The 16,214-nt window shown below is 51.0% G+C and overlaps 1 protein-coding gene across 9 annotated transcripts in view; it reads right to left on the bottom strand.

The window, feature by feature from the left end:
- Nucleotides 1–16,214, bottom strand: part of Mark2 (microtubule affinity regulating kinase 2) — a 62,539-nt gene that overhangs the window by 6,355 nt on the left and 39,970 nt on the right. For 6 of the 9 annotated variants that reach the window (XM_076847428.2, XM_076847425.2, XM_076847422.2 and 3 more), the window contains 14 exons: nt 9,020–9,199; nt 8,734–8,787; nt 5,496–5,544; nt 5,119–5,184; nt 4,961–5,031; nt 4,760–4,816; nt 3,835–4,071; nt 3,401–3,520; nt 3,195–3,294; nt 3,005–3,117; nt 1,927–2,059; nt 1,515–1,693; nt 1,146–1,243; nt 216–377 (listed from right to left, as the gene is read on the bottom strand). In XM_076847428.2, the coding sequence (XP_076703543.1) occupies nt 216–377; nt 1,146–1,243; nt 1,515–1,693; nt 1,927–2,059; nt 3,005–3,117; nt 3,195–3,294; nt 3,401–3,520; nt 3,835–4,071; nt 4,760–4,816; nt 4,961–5,031; nt 5,119–5,184; nt 5,496–5,544; nt 8,734–8,787; nt 9,020–9,154 (1,574 nt within the window). In that variant the 5' untranslated portion in view covers nt 9,155–9,199. The remainder of the gene's footprint in view (nt 1–215; nt 378–1,145; nt 1,244–1,514; nt 1,694–1,926; nt 2,060–3,004; nt 3,118–3,194; nt 3,295–3,400; nt 3,521–3,834; nt 4,072–4,759; nt 4,817–4,960; nt 5,032–5,118; nt 5,185–5,495; nt 5,545–8,733; nt 8,788–9,019; nt 9,200–16,214) is intronic. The other 3 variants (XM_076847429.2, XM_076847431.2, XM_076847430.2) reach the window with 1 other exon arrangement.

Raw genomic sequence — 16,214 nt, 5'->3', positions numbered from 1 at the left:
ATACCTGTTCTGAGAGGGAAGACTAGAGGAAAAGAGGGACATTAATGGTATTTTTTTGTGCCCTCCACTTCCTGGCCTCAGGGGACAGAGCCATTTCTAGTGTTTAAGAGGATAAGAACAGAGCAGGTCGCCTAGGTGGGAAGAAGAGATGGCTGGGGTTAAGGGGGAGGGCAGGCTGAGGGCAGCAGGTGCACCAGCTGCCCCAGCACACTTGCCTGGGCCGCGGCACCTCACAGTTATTCTCCGTGGGGGGCAGCCCAGAGGCCTTGTTGGGGTGCACGGAGGCCGACATGGATTTCTGGTGCTGGCGGGGCCGGGCCGCAGAGACTGCGGCAGAAGCAGAAGCCGTGGAGGCCCGGGACCCTGGCATGGTTAGGCTAGGAGACAAAAGCAGCGGAGAGGCCCGGGTTAGGGGTGGGTGAGGTAGAAGCCTGGGTTAGGAAGCAAGGACAGGGCCAGAGCTAGGAGCATCGGCAGGATGCAGTTCAGGCCTGGTGGGCAGCAGTGAGAGGCAAATCAGAGCTGAGGGTGACAAGATGGGAAGTGGAGGGCAGGGTGAGGAAGCAACAAGGTAAGGCTGAGCCTGGGAAGAGGGAAAGTCAAGGGGAGCCCACTGCCTCTGGCTGCATCGGTGTCCTAGGAACTTTAACAACAAGGCTGTTCCTTCTACAGAAGAGCAGGTATTGCCTAAGGGGAGACCTTCCTCAAGCTCAGAAGAGGTGGAGCCAGGAATCTGAGACACTGAGGAAGGCTAACAGTCAAGACTGGGGCTGTGCTCTCACCAGCACAGCTGGAGTCCCCCTCAGATGGGCAGCTCTTAATTTTGCCCTGCGTTGGGGCCCCAAAGACAAAGTCTTAGGTACCTAGAGGAAGGTAGCTCCAGGCCTGGCCACAGTTAAGAAGCAAGAAGCCCATCTTGATGACCATTGTAATCCTACCCTCAGCAAACAACAGGAGCAGTCAGAGGGGGACAGGGAGGGGGGATGGTGTGGAGCAGGGGAGGGGAAGGTGGACGGCCAGACTAAACAGAGCCACAACGGGACTCCAGGGAGCAGGGGTAGTGCTCTGGGGGGGCAGGAGACGGTGCTACATGAGCCGCTGGGAGAGGCGGCTCCTGTGAGCGTAGCAGATAGCCCAGCACTCACCTGTCTTTGCCGTTCTGGATGGAGGCCTGGCCGAGGCTGGCCCTCTCCAAAAGTGGGGAATTCCTGCTTCGGTTTGTGCTGGTGGAGAGGACGCTATTCTGTAAGGAATGAAGGGCAAGAGTGGTCTCATAGGAAGCCAAGTATTCTCTAGCCAGGCTCTCCCCCAGGGGACGGACAGGCTTCCCTTCCTCCTCCCTTCAAGTAGACAGTTGCAGGTTTGAAAAAGGGATTCTGCACTTCTGGGGTAAGGGCAGGCAGGGGCCTACACCTGCATAGTAAGCAACTGTAGCAGTCAGAGGGCCAGGCCCCACATAGGAAGGGTGGAGGGCAGGAAGGAGGACCTGGGGCTGGGTAGGGGCCATGGCTCACCGTGGAGGGGGTAGGGGTGGTCTTCTTCCTCTCCAAGCCCGGCAGGGGGCTGGCAGGCACTTTGGCGGTGCTACTGGCCTTCCGCCCTGCCTCCCGGTCCTCATCAGGCCGCTTATTTTCTGCATTGTTACTCTGAGTCTTCTTAGAGTAGGAATTAGAGGTGGGAATGGCAGGACCGGCTGGAGGGCCAGAGATGCAATGGAGAAGGTCAGGCGACTGCCCGCTGAAGACCCACCCCATGCATGTCCGGGTTTCACAGACGGAGAGGAAAACTAATGACCTGCCCTTGGCTGTGCTACCCTGAAGAGGCTGAACTAGGACTGAAACTCAACTATCTCCAAAGCTACCACAACCAGTGATGGCTCTGAGCGGAGAAGGGTAGGCCCCACCTGTGATTCTCAAAAGTACATACCCTGGTCACTGAAGCGCCGCTGCTTGGGGTTGGCTGAGACGCTGCGCTGTACCTTATGGGATGGGGATGGGGCACTGCTATTGGTCAGATCAGCTGAAGGCCGAGGTTTTAAGGTGATGGTGTCACCTTCCAGCTATAAGAACAAAACATGGTATCAAGGAGGGCAGGAGTTGCGCAAAGTTCCCTCTCACATACCTTCCTGCCCTGCCTCACAACCATTGCAGGCTCACTAGAGACATCACCCCACGAAACTAACATACACCTAAACATATTCTCCTCTACTCTGGAGACATGCCCTGATACAGATGGGGACACACACGGCCAACAGACACTCCCAACAGAAAGACACCCTGTCTTCAGAGAGGGATACACATGTCCACACATCCAGAGACATGAATACTCACAAGAACACATAATGAGGTTCAAGATACCAGTCCCCTGCCCACCCACCCCCAGAAAGCAATCCAGGCCCATATCAAGTGCTGCCAGACACCACTTAAGCAGATTAAAGTGAGAACCCAGAGGGGGCCCACCAGGCCTCAGGGAAAGCAGAGTGGGAGGCTCTGAGTGCACGTGGGCACTCAAAGAGGACGAACCAAACCCAAATGGGCAGAATTAATCCTAAGGCCTCCGATTCATAGCCAGGAGGACACACACACGCACATGGAAACATATGCCCAGATGCAAGCACCGAGAAGAGGCAACACACAGACTAAAACTTCCATAAGACAGAGACATACACCTCAACCGAGATGTACACTCCCAGACATGGAGTGACATAAAGATGTCTGGGTTAACACAGAACTGCCCATCAGACGACCGAGTCCCATTTTAATCTATGCAGAATAGCCAGCTCAACTCATCCGTAGGGAGCCCAGCCCTGAGCCCAGTCCCCTCAGCTTCCTCACTCCTTCACCAGGGAGATCAGTGAAAGGCCTGAGCACAGTCAAGGCTTCATGCCAGTCGGCAGAGGGCATACCCCCTGCAAACAGGCCTCTGCTGTGGACATGTGTTCAAGGCAGGGGTGCTACCTAGAGCAAGGGTGGCCAGGACAGGGAATGGGGTAGGGAACACGCACCTCAGAGCTCTTATAGCCCAGGAGCAGATAGGTGGCCATCACCTCATTGTACCTCTGGCCCACCAGTGAGTCCTGGATCTCTTCCCGCGTGTAACCCATCGACACCATCAACTCTGCACGGAGAACACACAGGTAAGGCTGGCCTGGACTTCTAGGTAGGTCCAACCTCCTGGCCCAGCAGCAGCCTCACCTGTCCGCCGGGGGTCCTTGTAGTCGGGGAGGGGCTCCACATAAGGCTTCAGCTCATCGTCTTCATGTCCCACATTCATCCACCGATCTTTCATGATTTGCTGTGGAGCAAAGGGAAGGGACAAGGGCAGAGGGGGAAAAACTCAGCTTAGAGGTCAACATGGGGCCCCCAGGACTTTGGGCCAGTTGGTGTTGAAGGCTGCTCACCTCTAAAGTGCCTCTCTTGCTGGGATTAAGAATGAGAAATTTCTTAAGCAGGTTTTCACAGTCCGTGGACATGTAGAACGGAATACGGTATTTTCCTCTCAGTACCCGCTCCCGTAGCTCCTGTGGTTAGAAAACTTAAATCACCCCAAGGACCAGGGAAGACACTAATATCCAGGACCCTTGAAGACTGGCTAGGCAGATGCCTGCCATCCAGAGTGCTTTGGAGGGTGAACACACACAATGCACCCCATTGTGAGATGGGAATCAAGGCTACTAATTTCCTTTGAACTGTGGCTACCTTAGCAGGCCCTTCTCTGAAGTTCTGGCTTGGGGAAAATGTAGACAGTTGCAAAAGGGGAGAGGTGAGGGATAAGACCAGAGGTTGAGAGGAAATGAGAAGTGACAAAAATGATCTAAGCCTGACATCACTCCACCTTGAGGTTCTGTCCATCAAAAGGCAGAGATCCGCTGACCAGTGTGTAGAGGATGACTCCCAGGCTCCACACGTCCACCTCAGGTCCATCATATTTTTTGCCCTGGAAGAGTTCTGGGGCAGCATAAGGGGGACTGCCACAGAAGGTATCCAGTTTGTTCCCAAAGGTGAATTCATTGCTGAAGCCAAAGTCCGCAATCTTGATGTTCATATCTGCATCCAAGAGCAGGTTTTCTGCCTGGGAGGTGAGATGGAAAATGTCAGGACACCAAGCAGATCACAGCGAGGCACTGCGCAGCAGGAGCTGAGGGGAGGGAGACCCAACGGGAAGTCGTCTCCACTCTCAGAACTTTCTTCACCAACTCCAGGGCAGGGTTTCAGACAGCATGAGCAGGCTGGGCAGGAGGAAGGCATGCAGGCCACCCCCTCACACAGGCAGCCAAGGTAGAGCTGGGAGCCACAGCCTCAAGACCCTGGGAGCAGCACAAAGCTTCAGGGTCAGTCAGGCCTAGGATTCACAGTCACGTCATGTTTGCGAGGACTCAGCGGCCAGGGGGTTCACAGGTAGTCTCAAACTCAAGTACCCTGGTAACAGAGATGATGAGTGTGTGTGTGCGTGCCTGCAAAGCAGCTATGACACCACTGTGGAACACTCACTGTTCCCCTGGGCAGTTTCCAGGCCGCCTGAAGGATCAGGAGAGCCTGTAGTGCTGCAGTCATGCCTGGGAGCTCAGAAAGGGCAGAGACCCCTGCTGCCTCTGCAATGGGGGGCTAAGTCCAGGCACAAGGCCTCTGTCAGAGCCAATCCTAGGGGTTTCTTGCAGTTTCCTGAATACACAGGGTCTGATGGCACTGACAGCAATTTCACTGAAGAGGGGGAACACCCAGCTCTACTCCAAAGCACAGGAGAGGAGAACGTGCCTCACCTTTAGGTCTCTATGAACAATGAACTTCTGGTGACAGTACTGCACAGCAGACACTATCTGAAAGGAAGGAAGAAGGGTCAGTCCAGGGGTGTCTGAGAATGGGCCACAGGGCTGGTGGAGGCCACTTATAGCTGGGCAGCTCTTCCTTGTATGTCAAACCCAAAAAGGCAGTGGTCGGCCCTCAGAGAGAGGCACACCCACCTGGCGGAATTTGGCTCGAGCCTCTTTTTCTTTCATCCTGCCATGAGCCACTAGGTAATCAAAGACCTCTCCTGAAAGAGATGGGCAAAAGCCCAGTGAGAGCCCATTAGGGTTGAGAGAGGCAGGAGCACAACAGGAAGGGGCGGTTCCACACCTACCGCCGCTGGCGTACTCCATGACAAGGTACAGTGTCTTCTCAGTCTCGATCACTTCAAATAACTTAACTACAAGAAAAAAGGCCAAGCCTAGAATCAGACAGGGAGCAGGGCCACATGCTAGGCCCAGAATGTCCAGGGACATGGGAGGGACGGAGGTTACTATTTCCAGTCTCCCCTCGACTGGACAAGTCAAACTACTAAGACCAGCCAGTATGCCAGGGGTAAAGCTGGACGTGGAGCTGAGCCTCCCCAGAGGCTTCCTTGACAACCTGGAGGCCTACAGTCTCCAGAAGGCAGTGCCACCGGCAGGAAGGACTCCACTGCCACGTGCGGCCTGGCTAAGAGGGAAGAGGAGGGGAATGGCGGCTGCTCCTCACCTATGTTGGGATGATTCAGAACCTTCATTATTCTCACTTCACGGAAGAGCTAGAAGAGAAAACACCAGGGGTCATGCCTGCTTCCCTTTCTCTCCTCAGATCCCTCCAAACAGAGCCCATTCTAGGAATTTTTCCCCAAAACAACAACAAAATACCCCCAACAACAACCACAACAAAGCCAGGCAAGGAGAAAGAAACAGGGCAGTGTTCTGGCTCACTGTGGCCTCCCGCAGCTGGGAGGCAGGGGTGAAAGAAGGCTGGCCTCTGCTGACCTGCCACCCCAGGCTGCTTCAGAATTGGATGAGCCAGTGGCTCCCCTTCTACATCTGCCCAAATCCAGCCCTAAGACTGTAGCTGGGTCTGGCTGAGGAGTTCTGTTGGGGACCATGAGCCAGTGCAAGTGGATCCTCAGCAAAGCACTCCTTCCCCAGTTCAGTGACCAGACATGCCCCAGCAGGCCCAGCGATGGGGTGGAGCTCGAGGGGCACCCATCTTCTTTAAGCTTGGAGAAGTCAGAGGGCCTGCATTGGAGGATAGGCCTTCTCTCCCGGGCCTCTGGGGTGGTGAAAGAAGAAGCCACTCCTATATATAGCTGATGCCAATTTTAATCAAATCCACCTCCACACACTCACGCTCTCTTTGTGAAACAAAATCAGGGGCTCCAAACCATACATTTCCATAAAGAAAGATGACAGAAATGAACTCCTTCCTCCCTGCGGGGGCCAGAGAATCGGAGGTGGAGTTTTTTGGTAACTTCTAGGCCTCACCACTTGCACAAAGAACAGAACCAGTTGTTTTTTGTTTTATGATTTGGGGTGGGGGTTGTCTGGAGCCCTAATCCATAATACAATTTATAGAATAAAGTGAACATTAACGAGAAAGGAAAAGAGGCAAGTGCCTTTCTAATCTGTAGGAACCTGAACCTTATCAGCTCCCTCTTTGTTAGGGTCCAGGTTTTTCTTGCTTCCTTCCCAGATTCAACAATTACTATAGATGAAAAAGCAAAGAATCCTAGACTCCCCTCAGGGGCAGTAATGGGGAGCAGCACTGTAATGGGGCCCAGAACCAGCAGCCAGGATTCTTCCCCTGAGGACACCCTCTTGGCCTGGAAGCAGCAATCTCCTAGGAGAGACTGGAGTTTTCTGGGCTTGCCCAGACCCTGAAGGGGCTATCTTCTTGATGCTTTAGAGATCACTGCTAAGATCAAATTTAAAGGATGATTTGGGAGCTGGATGGGTGGTACATGCTTGTAATCACAGTGACTCCCGGAGGCCGAGGCAGGAGGATGAGAAGTTTAAAGCCAGCTTCAGCAATTTAGTGAGGCCCTAAGCAACTTAGTGAGACCTTTGAGACCTTAGTCTCAAAAAAAAAAAAAAAAAAAAAAAATTTGGGAGCTGGGCACAGTGGTGCACACCTGTAATCCCAGCAACCCGGAAGGCTTACATGCAGAAGGATTACAAGTTCAAGGCTAGCCTCAGCAATCTGGAGAGACTCTGTCTCAAAAAACAAAAACAAAAAATAAGGCTGGGGATAGAGTTCAGTGGTAAAGTGCCCTTGGATTCAATCCCCAATATCAAAATAAAATAAACACCAGTCCTTCTTCCCATCCTCCTGCAATAAGCAGGGAAGCCCTGGTCAGACAGCATTGTTTCCTTTAAGCCAAACCCTTCAGGGGACACAAGGGAACACCTTGGTTCCAGCTGTCAGCTTATCAGGAACTCGTGCCATCTACCATAGTTCCAGGAGCACTGCACTCCATAACAGTCCCCGGCCCCTAGTCCTGAGCCTCTTCATGCCACTTCGCCTGACACTTCTCGTGGAGTCACCCTCCTAACTGGCTCAATTACCACAATGTGGGGCTAGGGATATAGCTCAGTTGGTAGAGTGCTTGTTTTACATGCCCAAGGCCCCGAGTTCAATCATCAGCACAAAAAAAGACAAAAGAAAAAAAAAAAGTGCTCAATTACCACAATGTGCTCACGAAAAGAAAAACTCGGGGCTGGGGTTGTGGCTCAGCAGTAGAACGCTGTGAGGCCCTGGGTTCGATCCTCAGCACCACATAAAAATAAATAAATAAAACAAATGTTTAAAAAAAAAAAAAAGAATAGAATAGAAAAACTCCACTGGCCACAAGATATAAAGAACCGGGTTCTGGTCAGAAAATCTGAGTCAGGGTCAGCTAGAGAAGGGCCCAAATGAAGCTTGACAGATCTAAATAGGGACAACTTTTATGGAGCCAGAGAGGCGCCTCCTCCTTCTCTTAACTGCTAGAGCCCAGGAAGGGAAGACAGGCAGTTTCCAGTTCTATGGTAACCAGTCACTGGCAAGCTGTCCCCCTCTGCGAAAGAAAGTCTCCCTTTCCTTTCTTACTTCTACCACACTCTAAAGTTCCTTGGGTAGAGGGTTTGTGTTACTGCTGGGGGATTCCTCCATTACATATGGAGGACTTCAGTTTCCCACCGTTAAATGAGTGAAAGAAAAGTTCAACCTTCTCCAGCAAAAACTATGTGCAGAGGCTGGGGCTGGGGCTCATCGGCAGAGCACTTGCCTGGCATGTGTGAGGCACTCAGCACCACATATAAATAAATAAAAAATAAAGGTACATCAACAACTAAAAAATATTAAAAAACAAAACCAAAAACAAACAAACAAACAAAAAAAAACAACCCCATGTGCGAATCACTTGTGACATTTAGCACAGTGAGCCTAGAGGTGAGAAGGCAAATTGGAAGTACCTCTCTTTATTCTGAACACCTTGTCAGGGACTCAGAACTATAGTCCAACTTCTAAAACTTCTAGTCTTCCATATTCACACTCTGAAATAGAGCTGGCAGAGAACACAGTGCCAGGTTCCCTGCCTCTTTACCCTATACTTCTAGAGCCAGTCTCCTGAATTCCTCCAGGCTGGAGTAGCTTGTGTGTGTTTCTAGTAATGCTGTAAACACGTGTTTTTGCACAGGGCTGGCCACAGGCCAGAAGAGAACAAGGTATAGGAAGTAGATGAGACAGGTGGGCCTAGTGGCTGGAAAGGGGCAGAAAGACTGCAGAAGAGCCAGTGCCTGAGGCCAGTAGGCCCACCCAGGAGATCTGAGCAAAGTCCTAGAGAACAGGGCCACGTGGGGTGGGTGGTGGACACAGAGGAATTGCCAGAGGACTTAAAGTAGGAATCCAAATAGAGCCAGTAGATCACTGAACCCTGAGAGAAGCTTGGAAAGGGAGAGGAGGAGCTGGTGCTTACTTTTTGGAGGCTGGAGGAATTCAGTTGAGTCTTGTCGATGATCTTCACAGCTACCTGAACATGAGACAACAAAGCCCAAGATCACTTCTTTGACCAGGCTAAGCCTAGGACCTGATTCTACTTCCTCCTTTGTATTTCCTGCTCCTTTTCATCTCTCAGTTCTTAGCACCTCAGTCAGATCTCATTTTGGCCTGATAAACAAGAGGCTGGCTGCTGGTGTCCCCCCACTACCTGTGGAGTGTCGACAGGATGGGAGCTGCTGCCATAACCCTAGCCCAGTGCTCACCTCTTTCCCAGTCAGGATGTGCCGGGCCAACTTCACCTTGGCGAAGTTACCCTTGCCAATGGTCTTGAGGAGTCGGTAGTTGCCAATATGGGGCTGCTCGTCAGCAGAGGTGGCTGAGTTGCGGCCCCGCAGCATGTTGGACTTACTGCTGGGCTTGGAATCAAGGTGTCCCAAGGTGGGCTGCAGGTAGAAACAGACATACCTTTACACACTAACCTTCAGGTTCCCTAGACCCCTGCCCTCAGTTCTCTTCAAGAGACATAAGAGGCGGAGGCAGACTCCAAGGGGCTGATAGGCAGGGAGAAAAGGGAGGAGGGGAGGACATGGTGGCCAGCCTTCAGTCCAAAGGAGCATGGCATAAAGCACAGCCAAGATCCCAGGGAACAGAGCTGCTCCAGCACGGGTGCTATTGAGGCCCCAGCAATAGCCCAGGAGCTCCTCTGCCTCAGGTAGAAGATATGGCCTCCTACTGTCCTGTTCACAAGAGAAGATCACCGCATCCAAAGTCACAGGTGCAGCATGAGCAGAACTGCTTCAAAGCCTTCACTGACACCCAATCCCTTTATCACTTTACACTTTACATTTATTTGTTGTGGCTCCCAGTGAGAAGAGAGACCCATGAGGGCCTGCATATCTATTTTCTTCACTGATAGATCCCAGCACTTAGACAGACTGAACTACGGTTGATACTAAATGAATCCTTGCACAACAAATGAACTGAATAACTGGGTCCAAGCATGGCAGCAGAAGTTATAACTGGCTCTGAACATCTATACAAATATAATAATATAAGACAATATAAAACAGCATTATGGTTCAGCTGGGCTCAGTGCAGTAACACCTGTAACCCCAGTCAATCAGGAGGCTGAGGCAGGAGGATGGCAAGTTCAAGGCCAGCCTCAGCAACTTAACAAGGCTCTAAGCAACTTAGTGAGACCCTATCTCAAAATAAAAAATAAAAAGGGCTGGGGATGTGGATGCTCAGTGGTTAAGCACCTCTGGGTTCAATCCCCCAAAATTAAATAAATAAAAGGAGAAAAGAGTCTGGTCTAATTCCTATTTTGAGCCCCAAATCACCTGGTGCCAGAGCCTCATTCCAGATCCTTTTGGAACTTCCTTAGAAACTTCAAAGAGACTGAGGTTAATAGGGTGATCAGAAACGTGTGAGTAAAGGTTTTTCCTTTCCTGGTCCCACCTGGCTCCAAGTGAATACTTTAAAACCACAGAGAAAAAGCATGACTTGTTACAACCCAAGGAACTGCAAGACATTTGCTAGCTTGATAGACACTTCTCAAGCAGAAAAATAACAAGCACCCTGATTCTGACTCGCCCTGCTTGCCAATCTGTCAACAGAGGGTCTTTGCATAGTACATGTGGGGTGCTCTTCCATTGAGCTACATCCCAGCCCTTGGGATCCTCCTGCCTCAGCTGTCCCAGTTGCTGGGATTACAAGACTACACCACTATATGCAGCATGTGGGCTATGTTTTTTTTTTTTTTTAATATTTATTTTTTAGTTCTCGGCGGACACAACATCTTTGTTTGTATGTGGTGCTGAGGATCGAACCCGGGCCGCACGCATGCCAGGCGAGCGCGCTACCGCTTGAGCCACATCCCCAGCCCCGTGGGCTATGTTTTTGAGCTCCCTGAGCAGATCCCAGAAGCCCCTTGAAGGAGAAAAGACCCTGTGCACATGGCAAACTGTGAAGCAGGGTCTCTTGACAGACCAAAAGAGTCCCTTTTTGCCTCCATGGCCCTCTCTGCTACATCTCCCCATGAAGACACCGATCCTTTCTGTCTATCCATCCAGCTGCAGAGTTTTTTGGTCTACGATTCTCCCCAAACCCTGAGTCTTGAGTCCGGCTAGATGACCAGATTCTCACATGCCTGCTTTCTCCCTTCCTAAGGAACTCCGGGGTTCCCACCCCCTGGAGACAAGGGCAGTTGTAGGCCCTGCTGGTGTCAAGTGGGGTGTTTCCTTTGAAGGATACTCAGCCCATCCAGCAGGTCTGAAGACCCAGCCTCCAGGGCCTACCACTTCTCAGCCTCATCCTCCCTGACAAGCTGCTGGACTTTCAGTGCCCCTGTCCCACTTCCAGGGAGCCAGCAACAGAAACCTTCCTTCTATTTCAGCTCTCACGAGAGGAAGATGGGTGGGAAAGCTTCCTTGGCAGCTTCTAATGCACTTTCTGGATTTCTGGTTACACTGTTTTTCTGAGGGCACAGCCAAAGGCAGCAGGAGCCTGACAGCCTCCAAGCCTGAACCTGAAATAGGGACTTGGCATCTACCAGGGGATGGGGCAAAGCCGGGAACACCACGCCCATCCAAGCCCGCCCTGTCCATCCATCTTGGTGATTTTGGCCCTGGAGCATGTCTTTGTGGCACAGCAGGACAGCATCCCCCTCAGCTTTGGCTACAGGCTGGACTTCAAGAAACATCAACAACCATAAGTGGTACTCGCCATCCACCCTCTTCCTTATTGGTTAAGGTTAAGAGTGTTAATACCAGAGGTCAACTGCCAAAGTTCAAATCCTAGCTGCCACTTAATGTGTTAACTTCACTAACATCATCCTTAAGAAGAAGGTAAGGATGCAAGAGGTGGGAGTTTGGGGGGAAATCACTCAAAAGATGACCCATGGGTGTTTCCACTCATCTGTGAGGTAATCTACTGGGTTCTGGGTTCTAAGGAGTTCCACAGACCAACAAAACTAGATTTAAGTTCTCCTACCTACTAGCTTTAGTTTTCTTATCTCTCTCTCTCTCTCTTTTTTTTTTTTTAAGAGAGAGAGAGAGAGAGAGAATTTTAATATTTATTTTTTAGTTACCGGCGGACACATCTTTGTCTGTATGTGGTGCTGAGGATCAAACCCGGGCGGCACACATGCCAGGTGAGCGCGCTACTGCTTGAGCCATATCCCCAGCCCAAGTTTTCTTATCTCATAAAAAAGAAATAAAACATTCCCTACTTCTCATAGGTAGATGAGAAAATCCATCTAAAATGCTTTATCCAATGCTGAATAAAAGCAAACAAAGGGCTGGGGTTGTGGGTCAGTGGTAGAGCGCTCACCTAGCATGTGTGAGGCACTGGGTTCGATCCTCTGCATCACATTTAAAAAAAAAAAAAGTAAACAAACAAAATAAAGGTATTATATCCATCTACAACTAAAAAAAATTCTTAAAAACAAACAAACAATCAAACAAAAAAACCCAAATGTTATTGTCCACTAAGCCAATGTCTGTCTGTCTACAAATGTCTACATCTAAGCCAAGTACTGGTAAGGTGGCTGCAGGCCATCAGAGATACCATGGGGCCTTCTACCTGGGAGACTGGTCCAGGCTGAGCATGTGCTACCCTCCATCCCAGCACCTGTGGCCTTCATAAGACAGGAGGGAACCAGACACTCACATGGGGTGGGCTTTGACTCCCTGTTCCAGAGTCACCAATTCCTTTTCAGGCCTGAGCCACCTAACTGTTGGGACTCAAAATACTCAGTTCTTCTCATCATGCCTCTTTTATGCAGCAGTATGTTTCCTGTAGCAGGGATGTAGGACAGGGTGAGGAAGAGTCCATCAGGAGGAAGGAGAGAAAGGAGAAGATGGGAATAGAGAAAGGAGTTTCCCACTGACAATGCTTCTTGCTGGGGCCAAGGCCCCAGGCGAGGCAACTTCCTTGCCTCCACTGCTGCTCTGAAGGGTGAAGAGGAGGCAAGCTGCAGGTGGCTATTATGGAGTTTCCCTTCTATGATTCAGACAAGGCCCATTCATCTTGGCTCTGGATCTCACCAACGGGATGGCAGGCTGAGGCCTATCTGCCCTTGTAGGCCCAAGAAACAGGATCCGGCTAAAGCCCTGGTCTCCCTTTTACCACCAACTCCCTGCTCACAGTAGGATGTACAACACCAGACACCCCAAAGCTCTGGCCTATATCTACATCTATCCCAGGGAGACCCCCAACGCTCTCAAAAAGACTTCAGAAATAAGGGATTTCCCCTGCAAGGCAGTATGTGGAACCAAGGTAGACCCATTACTATTACTCAGCAGGCCTGATCCTACAGAAGTGAGGCGAAAACAACTTGGGGCCTGCAATCAAACAGAGGATAGAAGGCAGGGCACTAAGGGTAAGAGAAGAGTCTTAGATCCACACAGTTTGCTAGAGCCCTTCAGCTTGGGAGCTGAGAACCTGGCTTAGGCGTGTTGCCAGGCTTGCCCGGAAAAGCCTCCACCCTGAAGAGGCCGGGCACTGACTCAGGTAGGCAGGGCCCCCTGCACGAATGCTGGAAGCTCCCACCAACAGTACTCCCCTCTAGAAACTATGCTCTGGGACTCAGCATGGATGGCTGACCTCAAATATTCTGAGCTTTCTCCAGGGCTGGAAGGGGTGATAGGCAGGCTCTCCTCAGCCAGAGGTGGAACAAGGCCAGGCCCAGTGAAGAAAAACGTCCCCTGGGCACTGGCCTGAGATCCCAGCTGGCCCTCACCATAGCTTCTAAGTGCCTCTCTGTTGCAGCTCACCTTCCAGGCCTCCATCTGCCCCAGCAGATGCAAACTCAGAGGAGACTTCCTTTCCTAGTCACACATCTCTTCAACACTGCACTGGGACACCCTTTCCGTGACTCCTACCACTCACTCCATGCTGGTGCCTGGCTCCACTAAGCAATTCCTGAGAGACCCTTGCTTCATGTAGGAGGGAGGGGAGAGGAGAGGAGTCTCAGAGGTAAAAAGGGGGAAACATACCCGTTCGGAGAAAGGGACAAAGATTATCAGCGACTTCCATTCAGTACAGCCCACAGCAGAACCTGTCAGGCAGCGAGGGCAAAGTACAGAGGCCGAGAAGAGCCAGGCCCAGGGCGGGGGCTGCCTGCTCAGCCAGCCACCCTTACTCAGCCGGAGCAGGCGACACCTTCCACCACCTCCTCAGTGAAAAGGAGTAAAGCAGCCAGGCTGAGTGGCTCCTGCCTGGGAACCTGGTCTGTGTTGCAACCGAAACCACCACTAGCAGAGAGAGAGTGGTTTGGCAAGGAGAGCAACGGGGACAGAGCCTGGGGCTTCTGGAAGACCAGGGTCTGGTGGTCAGGAAGGGTGTGCAGTTGTGGGACAGTGCTCCAAGATCAGAGTGGGAGGAGAGGGGCAGGAGAGACAGGGCAGGAAGGGCGACAGAGAAAGAGGCGGGTTTAGATCAACTTCCTTATCCCCTCCCCCTTCCTCCCTCCCCGGAAGTGGGCTGCCCCACCCTCCCTAGGTGTTCTGCTGGGTAACAGCTGGAGAGGGTGAGGAGGAGACTCCCTTCAGCCAGGGCAATCATAAAGCCCTTATCTCACCTGCAGCAGGTGGGACCTGCGTAGGGGCACAGCATTTTAACAAGGCCTCAAACATGGCCAGGAAGGCTATGTGTGACTCACATGTGCTGGCCCAGCGGGCAACCCTGGCGAGGTCGGCAAGCCTCCCTCAGGGTTGCAGCAGAGCCAGCAAGCCCCCAGTGGCAGATGAACCTCCCACTTCCAAACTACACAGCACTTAGCCTTATAAAAATGCACACCCTGCTTGGATACCAAGTATTAAGTATTTTAGAGATTATATCAGGGGTTTGAGGACACTTCGAAGCCCTTTGGAGGTTTAGGTTTACATGCCTTTTTCGCTAAATTGGGAATAATAAACAGGCTCAATCCTAGATTCACTCAGATTGAACAATCCAAATGTTCCTCCTAAATCCCTTCCAACCCTGTTTCTGGAAGTCTAAGGTTTCTGCTCATCTCCAAGTCTCTAGTTACCAACCCCGAACCCCACACACACACAAAAAATGTTAGGGACACTGAGCCTCACACATGCTAAATAAATGCTCTACCACTGAGCTACAACCCCTACCCCTGTATTTGCTTTTTTGCATACCTCTCCCAAAAAGTAAGACTGGCTCCTACAGACTGGCTGAAGGAGAAGACAGAATCTTAGTAAATAAAGTGCCTGGGGCGACAGGAAAAAAGGGTTTCATTGGACCAGGAATGAGTCTGGCTTTAGGGAATTTATCCAGATGGTCCCACAGCAAGCCTTCCTCCTCCTACCCCTCCCCAATAGACCCTGATCTCAGGGGAGGTCATGGTTTACATTGGATCCCAAACTCAGGCTGACCTGGGACCACCTGGCCTTTCATTAACTGGCAAACTTAAAAGCCAGAGAAGGATCACACAACTTGGTTTTTCGAGTCCCCAGGGTTTTGCAATGTGACAGAAGGATTGTTTCCCCAGTCCTATGTGTGGGAGACAGGGGTTTCGTGAACTTGAGGAAGTAGCAAGAACTGACTTCAAAGAGAGGCTATGGAGAGGTAGGGTAGATCAGATGAAAAGGTATTGGCTGTGGAAACCCTCAGCTTTTCAAACCTCCCTCACTCCTTCACTGTATCTAGGAGGCTTCCTTGCATCCTTTGATCCTGGGCAACTGTCACTCTCAACTGGAAGAAATCAATAAACCAGAGGAGCAGGGTGCAGTGGTACACACCTGTAATCTCAGCGTCTCAGCAGGCTGAGGCTAGAGGATGGCAAGTTTAAGGCCAGCCTCAGCAACTTAGTGAGGTCTTAAGGGACTTAGTGAGACCCTGTCTCAAAATAAAAATTAAAGAGAGTTGGAGATGTAGTTAAGTGGTAAAGCACACCTAGGTTCAAGTCCTAGTACAAAAAAAAAAAAAAAAAAAAGCCTCCCAAATTAACTGAGAACATCCACATTCCCTTAATATCCCACTGTAGCAGGAAGCTGAAACTATGCAAAGCTTCAAAGGCATCTCCCTTTTTCCAGCCAGGGTGGATGCCACCAGGTAAGGGACAGCAGCAGAGTCTGCAATTTAAGCCATTGATTAGGTTGTTGGCTATCCTTTTTGCCCTCTTAGCCACAATCCTCAGCCCTGGGCAAGGAGACCAGTGAAAGAACACCCTCAAACCCTGACTAGAAGCCCCACAGCAAAAGCCAGAGGCTATCAGGGAAAAGCAGGTGGAACTAGCAAGAAGTCAGAAAACAGAGAACTCCAGTTCTCGCCTTTCATGCCTGGAAGTCACAGTGCAATAGCCTGCCTCCGTCTTGGATCCCAGAGTCACGGGAAATGTTGGGCTCCTTTTAAAACGGCATATCTTAAAAACTTTTTGTAGTTACAGATGGACAGAATGCCTTTATTTTATTTACTTTTATGTGGTGCTAAGGATCGAACCCAGTG

This window comes from Callospermophilus lateralis, chromosome 2 (assembly GCF_048772815.1).
Source record: "Callospermophilus lateralis isolate mCalLat2 chromosome 2, mCalLat2.hap1, whole genome shotgun sequence".
NCBI lineage: Eukaryota > Metazoa > Chordata > Mammalia > Rodentia > Sciuridae > Callospermophilus > Callospermophilus lateralis.
Note: the sequence above shows the minus strand (reverse complement) of the source record. Positions and strands in the feature narration are given on the sequence as shown.